This window comes from Chinchilla lanigera, unplaced genomic scaffold (assembly GCF_000276665.1).
Source record: "Chinchilla lanigera isolate Chin_1 unplaced genomic scaffold, ChiLan1.0 scaffold00031, whole genome shotgun sequence".
Taxonomy (NCBI): domain Eukaryota; kingdom Metazoa; phylum Chordata; class Mammalia; order Rodentia; family Chinchillidae; genus Chinchilla; species Chinchilla lanigera.
In genome coordinates, this window is record NW_004955432.1 from 5523074 (window position 1) to 5540509 (window position 17436).

At 41.7% G+C, this 17436-nt stretch overlaps 1 protein-coding gene across 4 annotated transcripts in view; it reads left to right on the forward strand.

Annotated features, from left to right (window-relative positions):
* Positions 1-13209, forward strand: part of Adam22 (ADAM metallopeptidase domain 22) — a gene marked incomplete at its 5' end in the record, with an annotated part of 230265 nt that extends 217056 nt beyond the window's left edge. For 2 of the 4 annotated variants that reach the window (XM_013516010.1, XM_013516013.1), the window contains 2 exon segments: positions 8712-8835; positions 11143-13209. In XM_013516010.1, the coding sequence (XP_013371464.1) occupies positions 8712-8835; positions 11143-11163 (145 nt within the window). 4 annotated transcript variants of the gene reach the window in all.
* Between the last annotated feature and the right edge of the window lie 4227 nt (positions 13210-17436).

Consider the following 17436-nt stretch of genomic DNA (forward strand, 5'->3'; position numbering starts at 1 on the left):
TTCTAACAGTGTTTCCTGTAGCAAGACTTTGACAATTCCTAAGTGGAAAAAAGAACTTCAGTAGTATGTTTAAGTTATTAGTTTAGGCTCCAAAGAACATTTGGTATTTAGCAATATTCATATGATATTTTCTAGGGCATTCACTTATCTTTTAAAATTTTGTGAATAATTTCCCCTCACTTCATGTGCTGAAAATTACACTACTGTAGTAGCCTTTGAGAAATCTAGCTTTGAGATAGTTATGTTATAATATTTAATAGGACATATTATTTAATAGGATACTCTAAAAGAATCATCTCAGAAGGGAGATGAAGTAAGAATTCCTTCAGATTTTTCAGACTTCTGGGTCTAGGTACATGACTCATGTAAATAAATGGAGCACTGTCCTCATATACTTTCTGGTCCTGGGACTGTTTCTCTATCTGTACATGCATTTTTATACATTTTAAAACTAAGGATTCTTGGGCTGGGGTTGTAGCTCAGTGGTAGAGCACTTGCCTAGCATGCATAAGGCCCTGAGTTTGATCCGTAGCACTGAAATAATATAATGATTCCTGATTTATAACATGTCAAGAATTATGTTGGCACAGTTTTAAGCAATCTCATCTGCTTCTGATATAATAACACCATTTGCGTGACTGTAAAAGGAGCAAAATGACCACATGAAAAGATACCTTTGATTTTTTTTTTTTTTAAACAGTAGGAGGTACTTCAGGTTCTTTATTTCAGCATTGCCTTTAATACCTCATCATCCCCAAGGGTGATGAAAATTGGGACATGAATGACAACATGCACCACAAATGCATGCTTTGCAGATTAACAAAATAAAATGTCCTTGTTTGTTGTACTGTTTTCCCACTCAAAGCTTATGCACCTTCCTCACTGTTGTACATGATGTGAAAGAGCTTTTTGGCTTAGACTTTGTATTATATATTGTGTTTTTACAGGAGGGAGCCCCAAGCACCCGAGCCTGGGCACTCCCTCGCCCAGACAGTCCCATCCCAAGGCATAAGCCCAGGGGGCTCTGACAGCCCCCAGACAGGGAGTCTGGATCACAGGTCAGTCTCCACCTGCCCCTTCATTCTGGGCTGCCACTTAAGCTCCCTCCAAGTCCCTTCCTTGGCTGAGAACAGGGTCATTTGATCTTTGACCGAGCCTCCATGTCTGCTCAGAGGTGCTCCTGGTCCAGCCAGCACCAGCTAATTTTCCTCTGCCTTTCCATCCCGGAGAACATAAGAGCTCTCCCATCCCGTCTGACGCATTTTTTGCATGTTGCGCTACAAGCCAAGTCAAGGCACACAGGGTGATTGACGTTTAATAGAATCCCACCATTCTGGCCACTGTGATGTAGAGATGTCAGGAAGTCCACTCTGAAAACCCTTTCCTGGGCAGGCTCCCAGGTGGAGCAACAATTCAGAGTTCTCTTCAGTGGCTCTGTGAAGTGACTCCAGCCTTCTGAGTTGCTCCCTGAAACACAGGAAAAGGCCTACCAAGTGCAAGTCCAGCCAGGTGGCTGTAGCTTTCATGGAACAGCTATGGTACCAGGCCTTGGGTTTTCGGAGCTACTCAGTGAAAGAGATGAACATCTCCTCCAGGAAGTGGCCATCTCCCTGCAGGTGACTCCGTTCGGTGTGTGGCCCTGTTTCACCCGATAACAGCTGCATAAGCTTTTTCTACAGTTTTCCTCAGGCCAAAGCACTCACCAGCCTTCATCAGCAGCTCTGCACTTTCTTTTTGACTTTTTCTTTTTGTTCAGCCTCAGTGGAAATCTTTATGCAGGCTTTGACTATCTCTGTGAAAAGTACAAGTAGGCAGTGATTGTGGCTGAAGGCAGTGATTGTGAGTTGTTCCTAGATCAGACAGTTATCTTAGTAAAGATGGTCTGTAAGTATAAAAAGGCCAGGTGTGGTGGTGCACACTTTTAATCCCAGTACTTGGGAAGCTGAAGCAGGAGGATCGCTATGAATTTGAGGCCAGCGCAGGCTACATAGTGAAGTCAAGGCCAGCCTGGAAGCCTGGCATGCGCAGTGAGATCCTGTCTCAATTAAAAGTATTGAAAAAGTATAAAGAGAAATAAAACCCTTTTTAAAAAAAGAGAGAATCATGATGTTATTTTGTAGAGTTCCTTGGTTCTAGCTAACAGTGAAGGAACAGCCAGGCTATGGAAAAATAACCTGCTTTTAAAACTATTACTGTGGAAGTGTGGATTTGGCTTTAAATGTATTTATAAACAACTCAAGGCTACATACAGTAGAAAAAAGTGAACTTTAACCAAAAACAAATAATGTATTTTATAATAACAAATTTTATAGAGCTTGGATCTTCATTGCCTATACTGTTTCTTGAAGTTATTGTTTTTAAAATGAGAAAGCCCAGTAAAAACCTCCAAATTCTTCCACTATTGAATTTATTAAATCTGTATTGTTCTACAAGGCCAAATTCTAAGGGGATGTGTTCTTTGTTGGCTTTCAGGGTAAAAATCAAAAGAAACTCTGGGGAAAATAACAGCCACACCTCCAATTTTACTGCCTTTAAAATCTGCGTGGTAATGCTGATGGAGACATTGCCAGATGCATCAGGGAAATGCTAACCGAGGTCACTGTTACTCTCTGGCAGCCATTCACTCAATTCACGATCAGATTCTTGGAAGTGACTCCTGAGGGCCGTTTTCTAACAGTACCAGGAGCACTTCAGTCTGGAGGGCTCAAAGGAGCATTGCTGCTGCTGCTAATTCACTCATCCCAGCCCCAGGGTTGTGGAGCCCTCTGTAGGCCGCACTTCCTGTGCTTTGGGCCCCACCATCCAGAGAAAACCTCCTCTGCACCTTCCCTCGCTGACCTGAAAGTACTTTCTGTGGACCCCAGCTTGGGTTCAGCTGTAGGGAGTGAGGGAGCGGCCATGTAAAAGCTGCCTTCTTGTATTGAAAAGAAAATTTGCTCTTTGAAGTTATGCTTGGGGTTTTATATACCCAAATGACAGATTGGAGTTGCAGCCTCCTGAATGTTTTCAAAAAGCACAATTACCATTTGAAAAACAAGGAACCAAATTGGCAGTGGCCTGGAAAAAAGGCACTTTGGAGGTGGGTGAACTGGAGTGCTGACAGTACTGCTATTGAAAGGGAGTTCTGATTTGCTTTGGAAGCCACTGGCAAAGGCCTTCCCAGAGCTATTGAATACATTCTAGGATGCCTTGAGCCTTGCTATAGCTGAGATTATTCTCAGGCCATTGTATATATATCTCTATATATATATGTATTTATATATAAGCTGCCTCATAATCACCCAGTGCCCATCCTGGTTTATTTGCCATAGTCACTTGCATATGGAGGGTGAAGACATCCTTGCTAAGCTTGTGCTGTGTATTTTCAGATTTTCTATCTTGTTCTGCTTTCTTTGTTCCTTCCATTGCTTTCTGCAGGTATTTAAATCCATGGTTCAAAAGAGACTATAATGTAGCTAAGTGGGTAGAAGATGTGAATAAAAACACTGAAGGACCATACTTTAGGTATTTTATAAATTAATTTTATATCCTTTTCACACTCCTCCAGCACATACGAATATTGTACTGTGACTGGCTCTCTCTCTTGTATCTCCTCATACAAGTTCTTATAGATGGAAAAGGGTCCTGTTTCTTTGCTGCCATTTGAAAGGGTTGCCGTTTAGTGCATGTCCCTGTTGCCATCTTAAGCTTTTTAGTAGCTTCCTCTTCATTTGATGCTATGTAACGTTCTATGGGCATGAAACATACCTTCACTAATAAAGTAGCACTATTAACCTCAACAGTTTAATTTCTAGATCCAGCAGTTTCATAATGCATTTTTACTACTTATTCCCTAAGAATGCATAGTACATATGAAAGCTCATGGAAAAAAACATAAAAAGAAGCGAAATTTCACGCTCAGTAAAATCAAGGATTTGCCCTAACTGGAAACATGAGTGAGTGCAGGTTGTCTTTGTTCAGTAGAACATTTGCTTCCAGAGAAGGGCTATGCCAAGAAGAGCACTTCATGGCTTTCCAAAAAAACAGTTTTTAATACTGGTAAGAAATGTCTTATGCTTCAAATATAAAAGGAAGCAGAGAAGAAACATTTTTTTTTTTTTTTTGACACAGAGAAGAACATCCCTTCATTTCATAAACTATCCAGTTTATTCAGTTCAGTTCAGCTTTGTGTAACAGAGGTCAGAGAGAATTTCCAAGAACTCTTTGTGGCATTTTTTATCACCCTTTATAATATCAGACAGGTTTCCTAGAGGTGCATGTCCACTTTATATCTGACTATTTTGTGGACAGCTAATGTTGAACGTCATTTAACAATCTTTTATTGCTATGACTTGGGTCAGCATTGAACAGATACCAAAATATGTGTGTGTGTGTTAATTCTTAGCACCCATATAAGGTGACTTTCTCCTCCAGTGTACCATTTAGTTAGTCGTGTACAGTTTGAGAAAATGATTAGACTTACCTGCATTTTAATTTGATCCATAACATTTGCATATACCCCAAGGAAAACATAATTCCTGCCTGCTCACAACAATATGTCCTGCTTTTATACCCAGCCTTTCACTCCCCTGCCTTGTCCTCTGCTTCCCACACTTCCCCACACTGAACCTTTCGCACATACACTCACATTCAAACATCCCACCCTCACCTGTAGCTCCCAAGATGGCCAGCGTCAGGAAGACAGGTAAGATGATTTTGAATGCTACTTGGAATCGTGGCTCACCTGCATTTTACTGAGGCTTGTGGGCAGATTGTAATTTGTACTGGCCATGGAACCAAAACAGAACGACTTTGGTCCTATGTGGGTTATGGCTTTTGTTCCTACGTGGACTTAGCGTGTTTGCAGCAATCCCCTTTGAGATGGTACCCCGGAAGAGTCCATTCACCTCCCCTGGGTGAGCTGAATAGTTCGTGTGGCTCCCAGCAAAGAGTTCACAATTCTTAAAAGCAGCCCCCGGGTCTGCCCAGAAGTTGCATGACCAAAGCAGTTTGGATGGGGAAATGCTTTAGCGCCCCCGGTTGCACGTGCAAAGCTGAGTGGGCAATTTTAGAAGGCTCCTGTATCTCCTCTTTTAATATGAGATGTTGGTTCCTGTAGTAGATACTCCCATTAATAATTATTTAAAATTCATATTTTTGCTTAGAGGCGAAAGTCCATTGGGCAGTTAATAATTTAAGTGTCCTTTGGGGGAACGGTAAGGGTTATGCTGGTAAGACTTGAAAATCGACTCCGAATCTCTGTGGCAGTGATAAATAATTGAGGCGACCCAGAGCTTTTAACACCATGATTCTAACATGACAGAATTTCATCCACTCTGCATTCAAGCCGGCTCTTACCAAGCAGCCCTGAGTGCATCTCCACTTTGGTGTATGCTGTGCCAGTCCTCTGCTTAAGCTCAGATCGGCTTCATCTGCCACCAGGTCATTCGGGGGACTCCCCCTTAAAAAACCATCAGTGAAGGCAAAGGTCATCTTAATCACCCACATAGTACTGGGTTTGTGGCATTTTATCTAAATGCAACGGGGACTTCTGTGACTGCAGGAAAGTAGTCCCAAGTACGGAGTAGCACTAACAGTGTAGTATCTGTATCACCGTGAAAAGTGAGGCAAATGCCTGTAGGTCCTAAGTGAGCAGACACCTGCCGCTGTGCCCTCACCCAGCTCTCACGTGACAGTGGTCAGGTTGTCCTCAGCATGTATTGGGGCCACCAGGAAGGAGCAGGTGAGATTAGGGAAAGATTAGGGCAAGAACATGCCATCGTCACTCCCAGACCCCGGAACAAGCTCTGGTGGTGACAGTGCTTTACATGGGGTTGGAAGGTGTCCTTACCCTTGAGTGTTACCTAGCAGATCACTCACTTCATCGGTGTTTTTCAATGCCATTGTCTTACATTTCTATTTTCACGTAGTGACTCTGAAAATAGATGAAGAGTTGTAAGTGTCACGTATCAAGTGCCCACTGTAATCTTTATGTCTCACATCCCGAGATGTAGGATCATTATTCCCTTGTTGTGTTGGGGCAAAACCGTGGCATAAAGAGTTACTTGTGTTAGAGCAGAGTTAGTATTTGTTAGAGCCGGAATTGCAGGTGGCTTGGTCTGACCTCCGTGAGTTTAGCGTTACCATACTTTCTGAAAAGTAATAGGGTAGGTATTGACATTTAAGTCCCATCTGAGGCACTTAAGTCCTGGCTGTGGCTATTATAAAAATGAATGAGGAGTGATTGTGTCTCCTTCATGTGACTGGTCTGCTTTAGTCATCCTGAGTGGCAGAGCTGAACTAAAATTGCCTTGTAGGCCTAGCTGCAGAGATAGAAATCCAGAAACTCTGAAATATCTCACGTTGCACCACAACCCATTGGCACAAGAGCACGCCTTCATTGTGTAATTCTAATATAGCGACTACAGTTATGATTTTTTAAAATCGAATAATGATAACGGCTGACATTTATGCAAAGATTCACTTTACTTTGTAAGTGAATGGCCTGGGCTGCTGCCCAGCTTTAAATGAAAGCCGTATTGGAACTGAGTGTCCTCCTCGGACATGGATGGGAAATAGCGAGCTTATTTTCCTTAAACTACTCTGTCCTGCCCAGTTCTCCGCTTTTATTTTCAGTCCTGCAGTAGCCTTCTCCATCCCCGCACCAGGACCTGCCCACTTTCCCTACTTTCTTTGTCTTAGGGCCAGAAGTGTCAGTTGTTGATCTAAGAGGCAGGCAGTCTAGTGCGGTTTCTTTGGGGTTCTGGAGAATACCTCCTGTTTTTATTTTCACTCATTATTGGCTTTGCTTTAAGGAAGGATATGAGGGGAAGACCGGGCTTCCAGCGCTCCTCACTGGAATGGCTTTGTAAATGCACAGGGCTGCTCCATGGCCAAGTTGAGTTTGGCATGGCTATGCAGCTGTGAGCTAACAACTCCTGCTATGAGCACACAGATGACAGCAAATATAAAAGAGGACTTGGCCGGGCATGGTGGTGCACGCCTGTAATCCCAGCACTAGGGAGGCTGAGGCAGGAGGATTGCTGTGAGTTTGAGGCCAGCCTGGTCTACAAAGTGAGTTCAAGGCCAGTCTGAACTGCAATGAAACTCTGGCTCAAAAAGACAAACAAAAAATAGAAAGAAAGAAAGAAAGAAAGAAAGAAAGAAAGAAAGAAAGAAAGAAAGAAAGAAAGAACGAACGAACTTGGTGTGCATGGTTCCTGAAGTAAATAAGACTTGGTTATGTGTTTGCAGACCTAACTAGCTTTCCTCAACTTGGATTTCTTACCAGTAATATTTAACCTAAAAAGTTGGACCATTGGGAATAGTCTTCAATTTAGAAAGGTGCATTAAGTTTAAATGCATGAACTTGTCCTTATTTTATGCATAAAAGATCTTAGTACTTTTAAAAGGTGTTACTAAAAGAGATTAATTTCTGAGATAGAAAATATTCAGTGCGTGTCATTTTGATAGAGCTTTAGAGCATTTGAAGTACGTAATATTCTTGAAGAACTACCCTTGATTCTTAAAACTGGGGAAGAATGTTCACCTGGATCTCAGTGTTGGTAGGAAAAGTGATTTTCAAACTTCAGCTTGAATTCGGTGACATGTAAAATGGAAACGAATTTGAGAACGATGGCAAAAGCAGAGCAAGGATATGACCTAGATGGGAACCAGAAGCAGGGTAGGCCGTAGATCTTACCCTACCCAGTGCCACTCCCCCCGCTCCACCCCTTCCCAGGGTGACTGGGAACAGAACTGCATCCTGCTGGAATAAAGACTTGTGCTAGAATGTGGCAGTGAACCAGTTCTTGATGTGAGGCTTTACCACCTTGTACCAGGAATTAAGGAGTGAAGGGTGTGCGGAACCGCTTTTGGGAAGGGGATAGCTGTTGAAATCATCATGGCTCTTTTCTATTGATACGCTCTGAATGGATGTTTACATTCAGCTTTGTTCTCCCCACTCTTAAAGACAAGTTAGCAGCAGGCATGGCCTCTTCTAGCTCACCCACTCTAGTCGCATACATTACCATTACAGATACAAGGGTCAGGCAAGTTCAACATAACACACCACTGCTTCCCCAGCAATGCTGAATGGAGAGATGTATCAGGCCATTTTTGTATGTTCTCATCAGACTTTGTTTGGCTGAAACTGCACTCCTTACTGCTTGCATGTTTACTAATTTATTATTACAATCTTTGTATTTGCCTTTGTTTCCTCACAACTAACACACTGGCCTCCAAATGCATGAGTTTTGTGTAAACTAGTATGTGATTTAGCAACTAGTGAATATATCAGTGGTAATATATTTTAAGAGCTTAATTAGAAGTATTGTACTTAGAAACATTTTTATATTAAGTGGTAAAAATAAGGCAGAATATTAATATGTTGTGCACTTCATTTACCAGTATGAGCTCTTCAATAATTTTGTTTCTTTCTGTTAGCTTTTTATCTATTCTAGAGGAGACTTCATTGTTGGCTTTCTAGTTGAAAAGTATGATGCTATCTAGTAACATTTAAACAATCCATTGCATTCATGGATTTAGGAAGCTACAATTCCAGCAATACAGTTTTGGGAGTGACAGAGTTATTTTCCTAGTAGTTAGTGCTTTGCAGTAGGAGCTTATAAACATAGAAGTCAGAGGGTTTGTTGCAAACCCACTTTTCAGATATTTGCAAAGGATATTTGGCAACCTTGTGATATTTATTTCATATGTTCTCGACGTCTCAGGACTTTATCTCCTGCCAAGTCTCCTTCTTCATCAACTGGGTCTATTGCCTCCAGCAGAAAATACCCTTACCCAATGCCCCCACTTCCTGATGAGGAGAAGAAAGTGAACCGACAAAGCGCCAGGGTAGGTGGCGATGTCTTTCTTCTGTGTGTTTACACACCCATTCATTCCCATTTTTTCTGTGAGTAGCCATGTTTCCTAAAATTTGTTCATAAGAAAAATGAGAAAAATTAAAATTGAAAATCGGAAGATTCTTGGGGATTTGGGGAACAGATTTATAATTGCATATTAGTTTAATCTGCATTGGTATATCAAGTGATAGGGTATATTATTTATTACTATGTATAGTACTTACATCTTTTATTATTCATTGTAGTTAAGATATTAAAACCTGGAATCCATAAAACAAACCATGTATTTTGCTTTGTCGGTTTTTTAATAACCCTGGAACTGCCAGAGACTAAGTAAATTACCCTCATTTCCATGTTCAGTTTGCTTGCACAGGCCTTTTACCTGCTAATAACACATCAGTAGGATTTTAGAAATAGAAATCTATAACAAAAAATCAGATCAGGGCTGGGGCTGTAGCTCAGTGGTAGAGCATTTGCCTAACATGTACAAGGCCCTGAGTTTAATCCCCAGTACCACTAAAAAAAAAAAGGAAAAAAATGCCCAGGATGGACTAAAAAAACCAGTGTTTTGGAGATGGAGATGGAAAAACACTTTTTTTTTCAGTGCTGGGAACTGAGCTACACCCCAGCATTGAAAAGCCAAATTTAAAAACAAAAGCAGAGGTAAGGCCCTGGTTTCAATCCCCAGTACTACAAACACGAAGAAAGAATATTGTCTCCTCTTAAGTTTTAATCATGGTATCACTGTCTCACAAGATGCCTGGAGCACATCTGTTATGTGAAACTTGAGGTCTAGTGGAGTTCAGAGAGGCAAATGAACCCTGAGAGGTTTAAGTGAAAGGCACAATTACTTTGGATCCCCAGACTTTGTTGTGGTCTGTTACACTATGGGGATCTTCTTAGAAATAATGTTAAAGGGGAAAGAAAAAGCTTTAAAAATCTTGATGGAATAAATACATGAAAAAATGTTCAGCATTGCTGGCCATTAGAGAAATACAAATTGAAACTATTTTGAAATACCACCTTACCCCAGAAAGAATGGCTATCATCAAAAAAAAAAAAAAAAAATGCTTACAAGGCTGTGGGCCAGAAAGGAACTCTACTACATTCTTGGTTTTCATTGTTGTTTTTTTTTTTTTTTTTTAGAGAGAATGTCTAAAAAAAAAAAAAAAAGTAATAATAAATGCTGGTGAGGACGCGGGGAAAAAGAAACCCTTCTGAGTTGTTACTGGGAATAGAAACTAGTACAACCACTATGGAATCAGTTTGGAGGTTCCTCAAAAACAAACCAAAAAAAAAATTGAAATTCCATTTGACCCAGTTAACCCCTTCTGGGTATCTTCCCAAAAGAGTTAAAATCATCATACTACAGGGATACATGCATACCCATGGTTTAGCAGCATAGTTTATAATAGTTAAATCTTAGAAACAGCATGTATGTCCATCAATGGGTGGATAAGGAAAATGTTATATTTAGACACAATAGAGTATTACTCTGCCCTAAACATAAATGTGAGACATTTATAGGTAAATGGATGCAACTTGAGGATGTAATGTTACGTGAAATAAGTTAGACACAGAAGCTTAAACATCACCTGGTTTCTCTTATGTGAGAACCTCAAATATATATAGTTCAAATAATTCCCCAAATTACCTGATTTCCATAGTGGTTGCACCAGTCTGCACTCCCACCAGCAGTGGCGAAGGGTTCTTTTCTCCCCACAGCCCCTCCAGCATTTGTTATTGGTTGTTTTCTTGATGCTAGCTAGCCATTCTTCCTGGGGTGAGATGGAATCTCAGTGTTGTTTTAATTTGCATCTCACGAATGACCAATGATGTTGAACATTTTTTCATATATTTATTTTCCATTTGTATTTCTTCACCTAAGAAGTTTCCATTTCACTTTGAGATGAGGACTCAGTAAGTTGCTAGGCAGGCCTGGGACCTGTGATGTTCTCCCCTCCGCCTCCCACGTAGCTGGGATTACAGACCCAGCCACCACACCATGTTCCAACATAATATTTAAAATTTTTTTCTTATTGCATGTGAATATTTACTTATTCAAAATGTTGAAGAGCGTTAAATGAGGGTGTGAATTTTTTTGTATCCAACGGTGGAATTTGTGAAAAAGGTTGAGCTGCAGCTTTAGAAGAAAGAACTAAACAAGAAGCTTTGCAAAGTCCATCCACGATCGTGTGTGAATGGGTAGACTTAGCAAGTCTCTCCCTCTCGTAATTCAGAGTTCTCGTCTGCTTTGCTGCTTTCACAGTGTGCGATTCTGCTTTTCTCTGTTGTGCAGCTATGGGAGACATCCATTTAAGATCCACTGTTTACATGTGACACATCGAAACTGTTTACTTCAACTTTTATAGAAACCCAGCCTCACGGAATCACCGCACATCTTTCCGCTCTTCAGACAGTGCGAAGACCCTCAGAGAGGCCACGGGGAAGAGGAAGCCAGTTCTCACATCTGGATATCATTTTCTTTTTGTCATTGGCTTAGGATTTAATTGAACCATGAAATGAACTACTGCAATGTTACACTCTAACATGGAACTGGTACTGGTATGTTAACGGATAATTCTCATGACAGATATATATATATAGAAATATCAATAAAATTAACTCACATGACCCAAATGTAGCAAGTTTCCTAAGGGACAGTAGTGGATTCAGAACCTGACCTTCTGAAGCACATCCTCATTGTAAACAGTAATGCTATATGCATGAAGCTTCTATTCATTGTTTTCCATAATTAAGGAAACAACATCCCATAATAGAAACTAGCATGCAGGGCTACAGCATATAGGAATTTTCTGCAGAACCTTAAAGCCTGGAGAGGCCGATATCCCACATGCTAACTTTAAACATGTATTTTTATTTTTGATTTGTTTTTACTTTTCATATTTATATCAGCATACAAGGACAATTGTACATATGTAAACATTTTTAAAATTCAAAAAAGCAGCTGTTACACACAAGTGTATTTTGCCAAATGCCTAAAAACAGTCAGTCACGGTCACATCATTGTCTTCTGTCCTGTGGTCTTCAACGCGTACACGCAGATGATGTAAATATAGCGGTCAGTGCTGTAGCGTGTCTCCCTCTAGCTGGTATCTGTCTAAAAGGCGGTATCCCCTAAACTGTGTGTAGCAGGAGGCAGTTTCATGGAGTGACGGAGAAAACAAAATGCCCTGTAAGAGTCCAGCCCTCAAGACTGCGGGGCTTGCTGAAGTGGAAGGCCAGTAGCACAGCTGCCTTGGGACACTGACCAACTGGCTGCTCCCTGGGGATTAGCCAGCCCGAGCACTTCTCTCCTGGGGACACGTAGTGCTGCTGCAGTGCTCTCTCTTTCAGTGCCGGAGCACCTCCGTTAGTCTCACCTGCAGGCCAGTGAGCCCCTAGCAGTGCGTGCTGCACAGATCAGGCAGAAGCATCCGAGACACTTGCAACCCAGGAGCTCCCATCCTGCCAGTACTCCAGCCCTTTCCAGCCTGAAGTACTGGCTCCTTGACAGAACATTGCAGCCACGCTTATCTAGGAAAAGAATGACTCACTGCACCAGAAACAGCTTTCCCTTAAGGATATTTATACTTACTGGGACTGAGGCCCAGCAAGGCGTTCCGCACTGACTTTGAAGCAAGGTGATGGGCAGTGCCACTGTTGGAGCTTAGAAGCCCCAGCGGGGCATAAGGGGTTAAGGAAAATTGAAAGGCCTAACAGTGCTGCACCAGTGAAGTCACACAAACAGCTGGCAGGGGCAAGAATCTGATGCTTTCAGCCCTCTCATTTGTAATCCTTAGAAAAATGAGAATCTGTATTTCAAGCCCCTTTCGAAACCACAGTCTGATGCTGCCATAGGCAGCTCTGTTATTTCAGAAGAAAAGTACCGTGTCTATGGAGGTCGGTAGACAGTGGTGCAGTCCGTGGTCTGCCATGGAGTCGCCTTCTGCTTGCCTTTCTGTTTTGAGAGCAGTGAAATCAGTAATGAGATTTCAGAAAGGTCCTCTAGATTGTATTTCTTCCAGTAATTTCCGTGGACAAAATCCATCTCATCTCCACGTATAAACATGGTAGGTTCCCAGTTGAAGGGCCAACTTAGAAACTTGTGTTCATGTTTTCTGTAATGGGCCTCTCTTGTGAAAGTCTTTGAGAATGTTTGAAAAGCAGTTTAACCATCCAAAATTACAAGTGGTAAGTGGCATTTTTCATGCTAGGAAAGGATGCGATTGTTGAAGCCTCGGGAAAGCCATGTGTCAGACCCAGGCGGGGTGAGCGTTGGGCAGTGTTCTTGGGTAGCTCCAGCCAAGGACAGAAGGGCGCACAGCTTGAAAGATGCAGCAAATAAAGCAGCTTTTGACCAGGATCACTTTAAATGTGCACTGAATGTTTTCTGGTATTGAGTGTATAAAAGGCTAATATTATAAGAGTTATTTTGACTATAAAAGAGATTATAGATTTGAATGTATAAGGTGCCTCATGTAAATATGCTTCCTAGTTATAGTGACACCAGCCTAGTTTGAAGGAGTCCACAAATGGCTAGCTAGTCAACTGATTATCTGTCTGTCTACCTACCCAACCTATTTATCTTTTCTTACCCTCTCAATTAGTTTTCACCTGAAACTAGTATTTCAAATAAAAATCATTATAACGTGCCTTTTGGGAGATACGGTTCTTGAAGAAGTATATTGTTTATGATCGTACTCCTTGGTAACAATCTTCACATGAAACTGAAAGGTATTTTTGTTTTGTTCACAGAGATTATGCTTTTTTAAATACAGTAGATACAATGTGCTACTCTGAGCATCTACTCTTATCTCCCATGTTTAAATATTCTTAGAAGCATTTGTGGAATTCTTTGACAGATTTTAGTTGTGATGGATAGTTTCAAGAAATATCTACATGTACACCCACCCATGACTGGTGATCTGAAGCATTACATTGAAACATTTTGACTTTACATTCACTGAGCTGGTAAGAATGGATGCATAGCATGACATATAAGCACAGCAGTTATTTCATTTAGCATACCTATTTTGGAGAGAAACTTTGAGGCTATGTAGCAGTTTGTATCATGCTACTAATATTGATATTCCCGTTTACTGCTATCACTGCTCAGCAGGGAGGAGCAGTTCGCTGTTTGGCTTTATGGTTTAGGGAACACCTTTTCCCCTCAAAAGTTCTGATCTCTGATGGGACTTCAGCGTGACAGCTCTGCTGCCTGAGATGTTTCATTTATCCAGTTATTACCGTTTCTCATGTAAAGGAACATGTGAATGTCTCCATGTAGTGTCAACAGGAAGGTGTGAGACGACAGGGAGCCCATAAGGAATGGATTGGCTAGACTGAGAGTTCTTTGTGTCCAGACACTTTCTTCAGAAGGGAAGGGAAATCCTCTTCTGATTCAGCAAGCTGAAAAATGACCTGCGGTCACTGCAGCCCTGGCAGTGTGAGGAAGGAGGTGGTCAGTTCTCTCAGCCAGCTGCAGCTAGGTGAGAGCTGATCAGCTGTTGTTGCTGGGTTTTTAAAGGTACATGGTGCCTCAGTTAGGAAGAACCTATCCTTGGACTTGTTCGGTGAGAAGAAAAGTGACTAATACAGCAAATTTGGGGTTAAAATCACAAACGTCTCAGTTTGATGTTGGTGCTTAAGTGACAATACAGTTTCTCTTCTTCCTTGTTTTAAAAGTGTTTTAAAACTGTGTTTGTATGTAAGGTCAGTTCTGTATAGAATTTCTTTGTTTTTCTTTTTGAGACAGGGTTTCATTATACATCTCAGGCTGGCCTTGAACTCACTTTGTAGTTGCAGCAGTCCTCCTGCCTCAGCCTCCCAAGCGCTGGGACTAAAGGTGTGGGCCACCACACTGGCCTGCACAGAATTTACCATAAGATTGACAGGTTTCTAAAAGAAGTTGCTTTGAAATAAAATTAGCTTTTCTGTTACTTCCAGAGAGAGACAGTTTGAATTCCATAATCAGCTTACATTTTTCATTTTTTTTTGTTGATTCCCTTGCATGTTAGCCTAATTTAATCTTGTGCGTTTTTCTAAATATTTTTTCAGTACTTTACCTGCTGCCTTTTTTCAGATTTTGTTCTTTTTACAGCTACCTTTCAGCCAGAGGCGCGTGGGGCTGAGGGTTTGTTCGCCCTGCCCGCAGCCAGAGAAGTTCCTGGGGCTTGGGCGGCGGGGTCCTGATGCACGCGCTGCCCTCAGGGAGTAGCTGGGAGATACCTGGCTCTCTCCGCTAGTTTCAGCTGGGAACTGTGGCGGTGTGGGCGAGCACAGACTCGAGCCCAGGTGTCTAGCCGCTCCTGGAACACTGGCTCCTCAGCCAGAGGAAATACAGTATTTCTAGTCACTTTTTTCAGAGTTTCAAACTCAAGTTGATTCACTTCCTATTGTCTTGTTTTAACCTTACACACAAACACACACACACACACACACACACACACACACAGCCAGTACTTTTATTTCCTTACGTTATTAAACATGGTAATAGCCCTTATTTAGATAAGACTGTTTTGCTTGAGCTTACTTAAAGAGAAGGAAGGCTTTTGAGCAGCTCGCAGGATGAGGAGGGGGGAGCCCAGGGTGGAGCTGACAGGCTGCCGAGGCAGGACAGCTGCCCGCACGGCGTGGTAGGGGCCCACTGTGAATACCCCCTGCAGCTTCAAAGTCAGCATAAGTTTTACAAGAAAGACCCACTCGCCCATTTGCAGCCTGTTTGCTAATTTTTATTCTCCCAGTTATTTTCCTTTCAATTGTTTTCCTCTAGAATTGCCACCTAAATACTTTCCCACTTGAAGTGTGCAGCATACATGTACTTCTTTCTCATTCTGGCTCTCCCAGGTTAAAATGTATCAAAAGCAAACATTTCTGTAGCATAGGGCTTAATTCGGGACTCATACTTACTTTCCTCCTCTGAGATGTTTTCTGAGTGGTTAAGACTGATTTTTTATGCAGCAGCTTTTCTTCTGGCACTGGGTAACTAAGGAGTGTAGCTAAGGAGTTGTTCTACCATACCCATACTGCACATGCAGACTTTATAGCAAGACTTTACAAAACACAGGGTAGCATTTATGTTCACATCGTTTTCATTGTCCTGTAACGGTCTACAACATGAAGCGTCTTCATGAAGCATTCCTGCCAAGAGGATATACCCATGGCCTGACAAACAGTAAGCATCCTCCTCACTATTGGCTTAAGGGATACTTCCAGAACCACTTTACTTGTGAAGTAGCCCCGCCCTCAGTAGCTGTGCACAGTTTCTTCATGATTAAGAACTTTTATCTGTCATGGTAGTAGGACCTTGTGTAGCTGCAGAGGAAATGTGGAGAACCTTAGGGGTGCAAAGTGAAGGGTGGAAGGCATCTTTAGTCCCCTCTCTTGATACTGGCATGGATCATGAACCTTGGGAAGTCACTGAGAGATGTGATCTAGGGTATGAATTGCAGGCTGGGGAAGAAATAAAAAGCAGCAAGCTCTGGCATAAGGCAGAGTGGACACCCACATGCAGAACCCAAAATCCAGGCATATAGGAGAGCTCAGATGGCCACTGGGCAGGTTGCAGGAACAGAGGTACAGGGGGCCTAAGGCAGATCTGTGTGCTTTGCATGTGTACCAAGTGTTGGCTGTGTCAGTACTGTGTGGTGCAGTGGCATGTCCCTGTTGCTCTGTTCACAGAACCTGGGGTTGCTTCAAGGGTGGCAGAGTTTTGGTCAATGGCTCCATCATTTCGTGTTCCTAAGAATCTTTGGAACCAAAATGAAGCACATCGCCTTGTTTGGTTTCATTTACAAGAAGGCATACAGAGACTAAGCAGTCTTATTAAGATAATGTGCACATCATGAAGTTTCAGTTTATAAAAAAGGTGAACACACATACACAGATCTGCATCCACTTTAGGGTTTAGCCTTTTATAAATTTCAAGCTGTGACTTTTGTTTTGATAATTAAGCTCTAAAATAATGCAAATAGCCCCAAATCTTTAAATATAGCGGTGCTAAGTTATATCAGATAACACAATACAGAAAGTGCTGGTATGAATTAATGCACTTACTAATAATGAGTTCCTGCTAAATTGTACATGTGTATCACTGCCTGATTGGAAGCCCTACTTTTCTTTTCTAATTGAGCACAAACTCAAAGTGATTCTACAATTAGTCTTTTTAATGGGTAAAAATGACTGAACACCTTTCTTTTGTATGGAAATTTTTTAAACAGTATTTGCAAAATGCTTAACAAAATGTTCATTCAGAATAAGCATGTATTTTTTTTTTTTTTTCACTTGTTGGAAGAGTTGTCTCCACCAGACTAGCATCCCCAAAAGATGACTTTCAGAAACTGGATGTTCTACCTAATCAGCAGTTTCTGTGTTTGCTGTAGGTCTGTACTTGTGTCTCCCACTTCCACTGTGCTGGAGGCGTAATGCCCATCTGCAGATGAGGACAGCCACCTGTGAGGTGTTCATAGCACGGTTTCCCTTTTGATACCCAGGCAATCATGTGTAGATACTTAGATGTGCATCGTTTTAACATGCTCTCTGCACTTCAGGTTCTTAAGCTATTTTAAAAATTACTGGGTTTCGGCAAAAC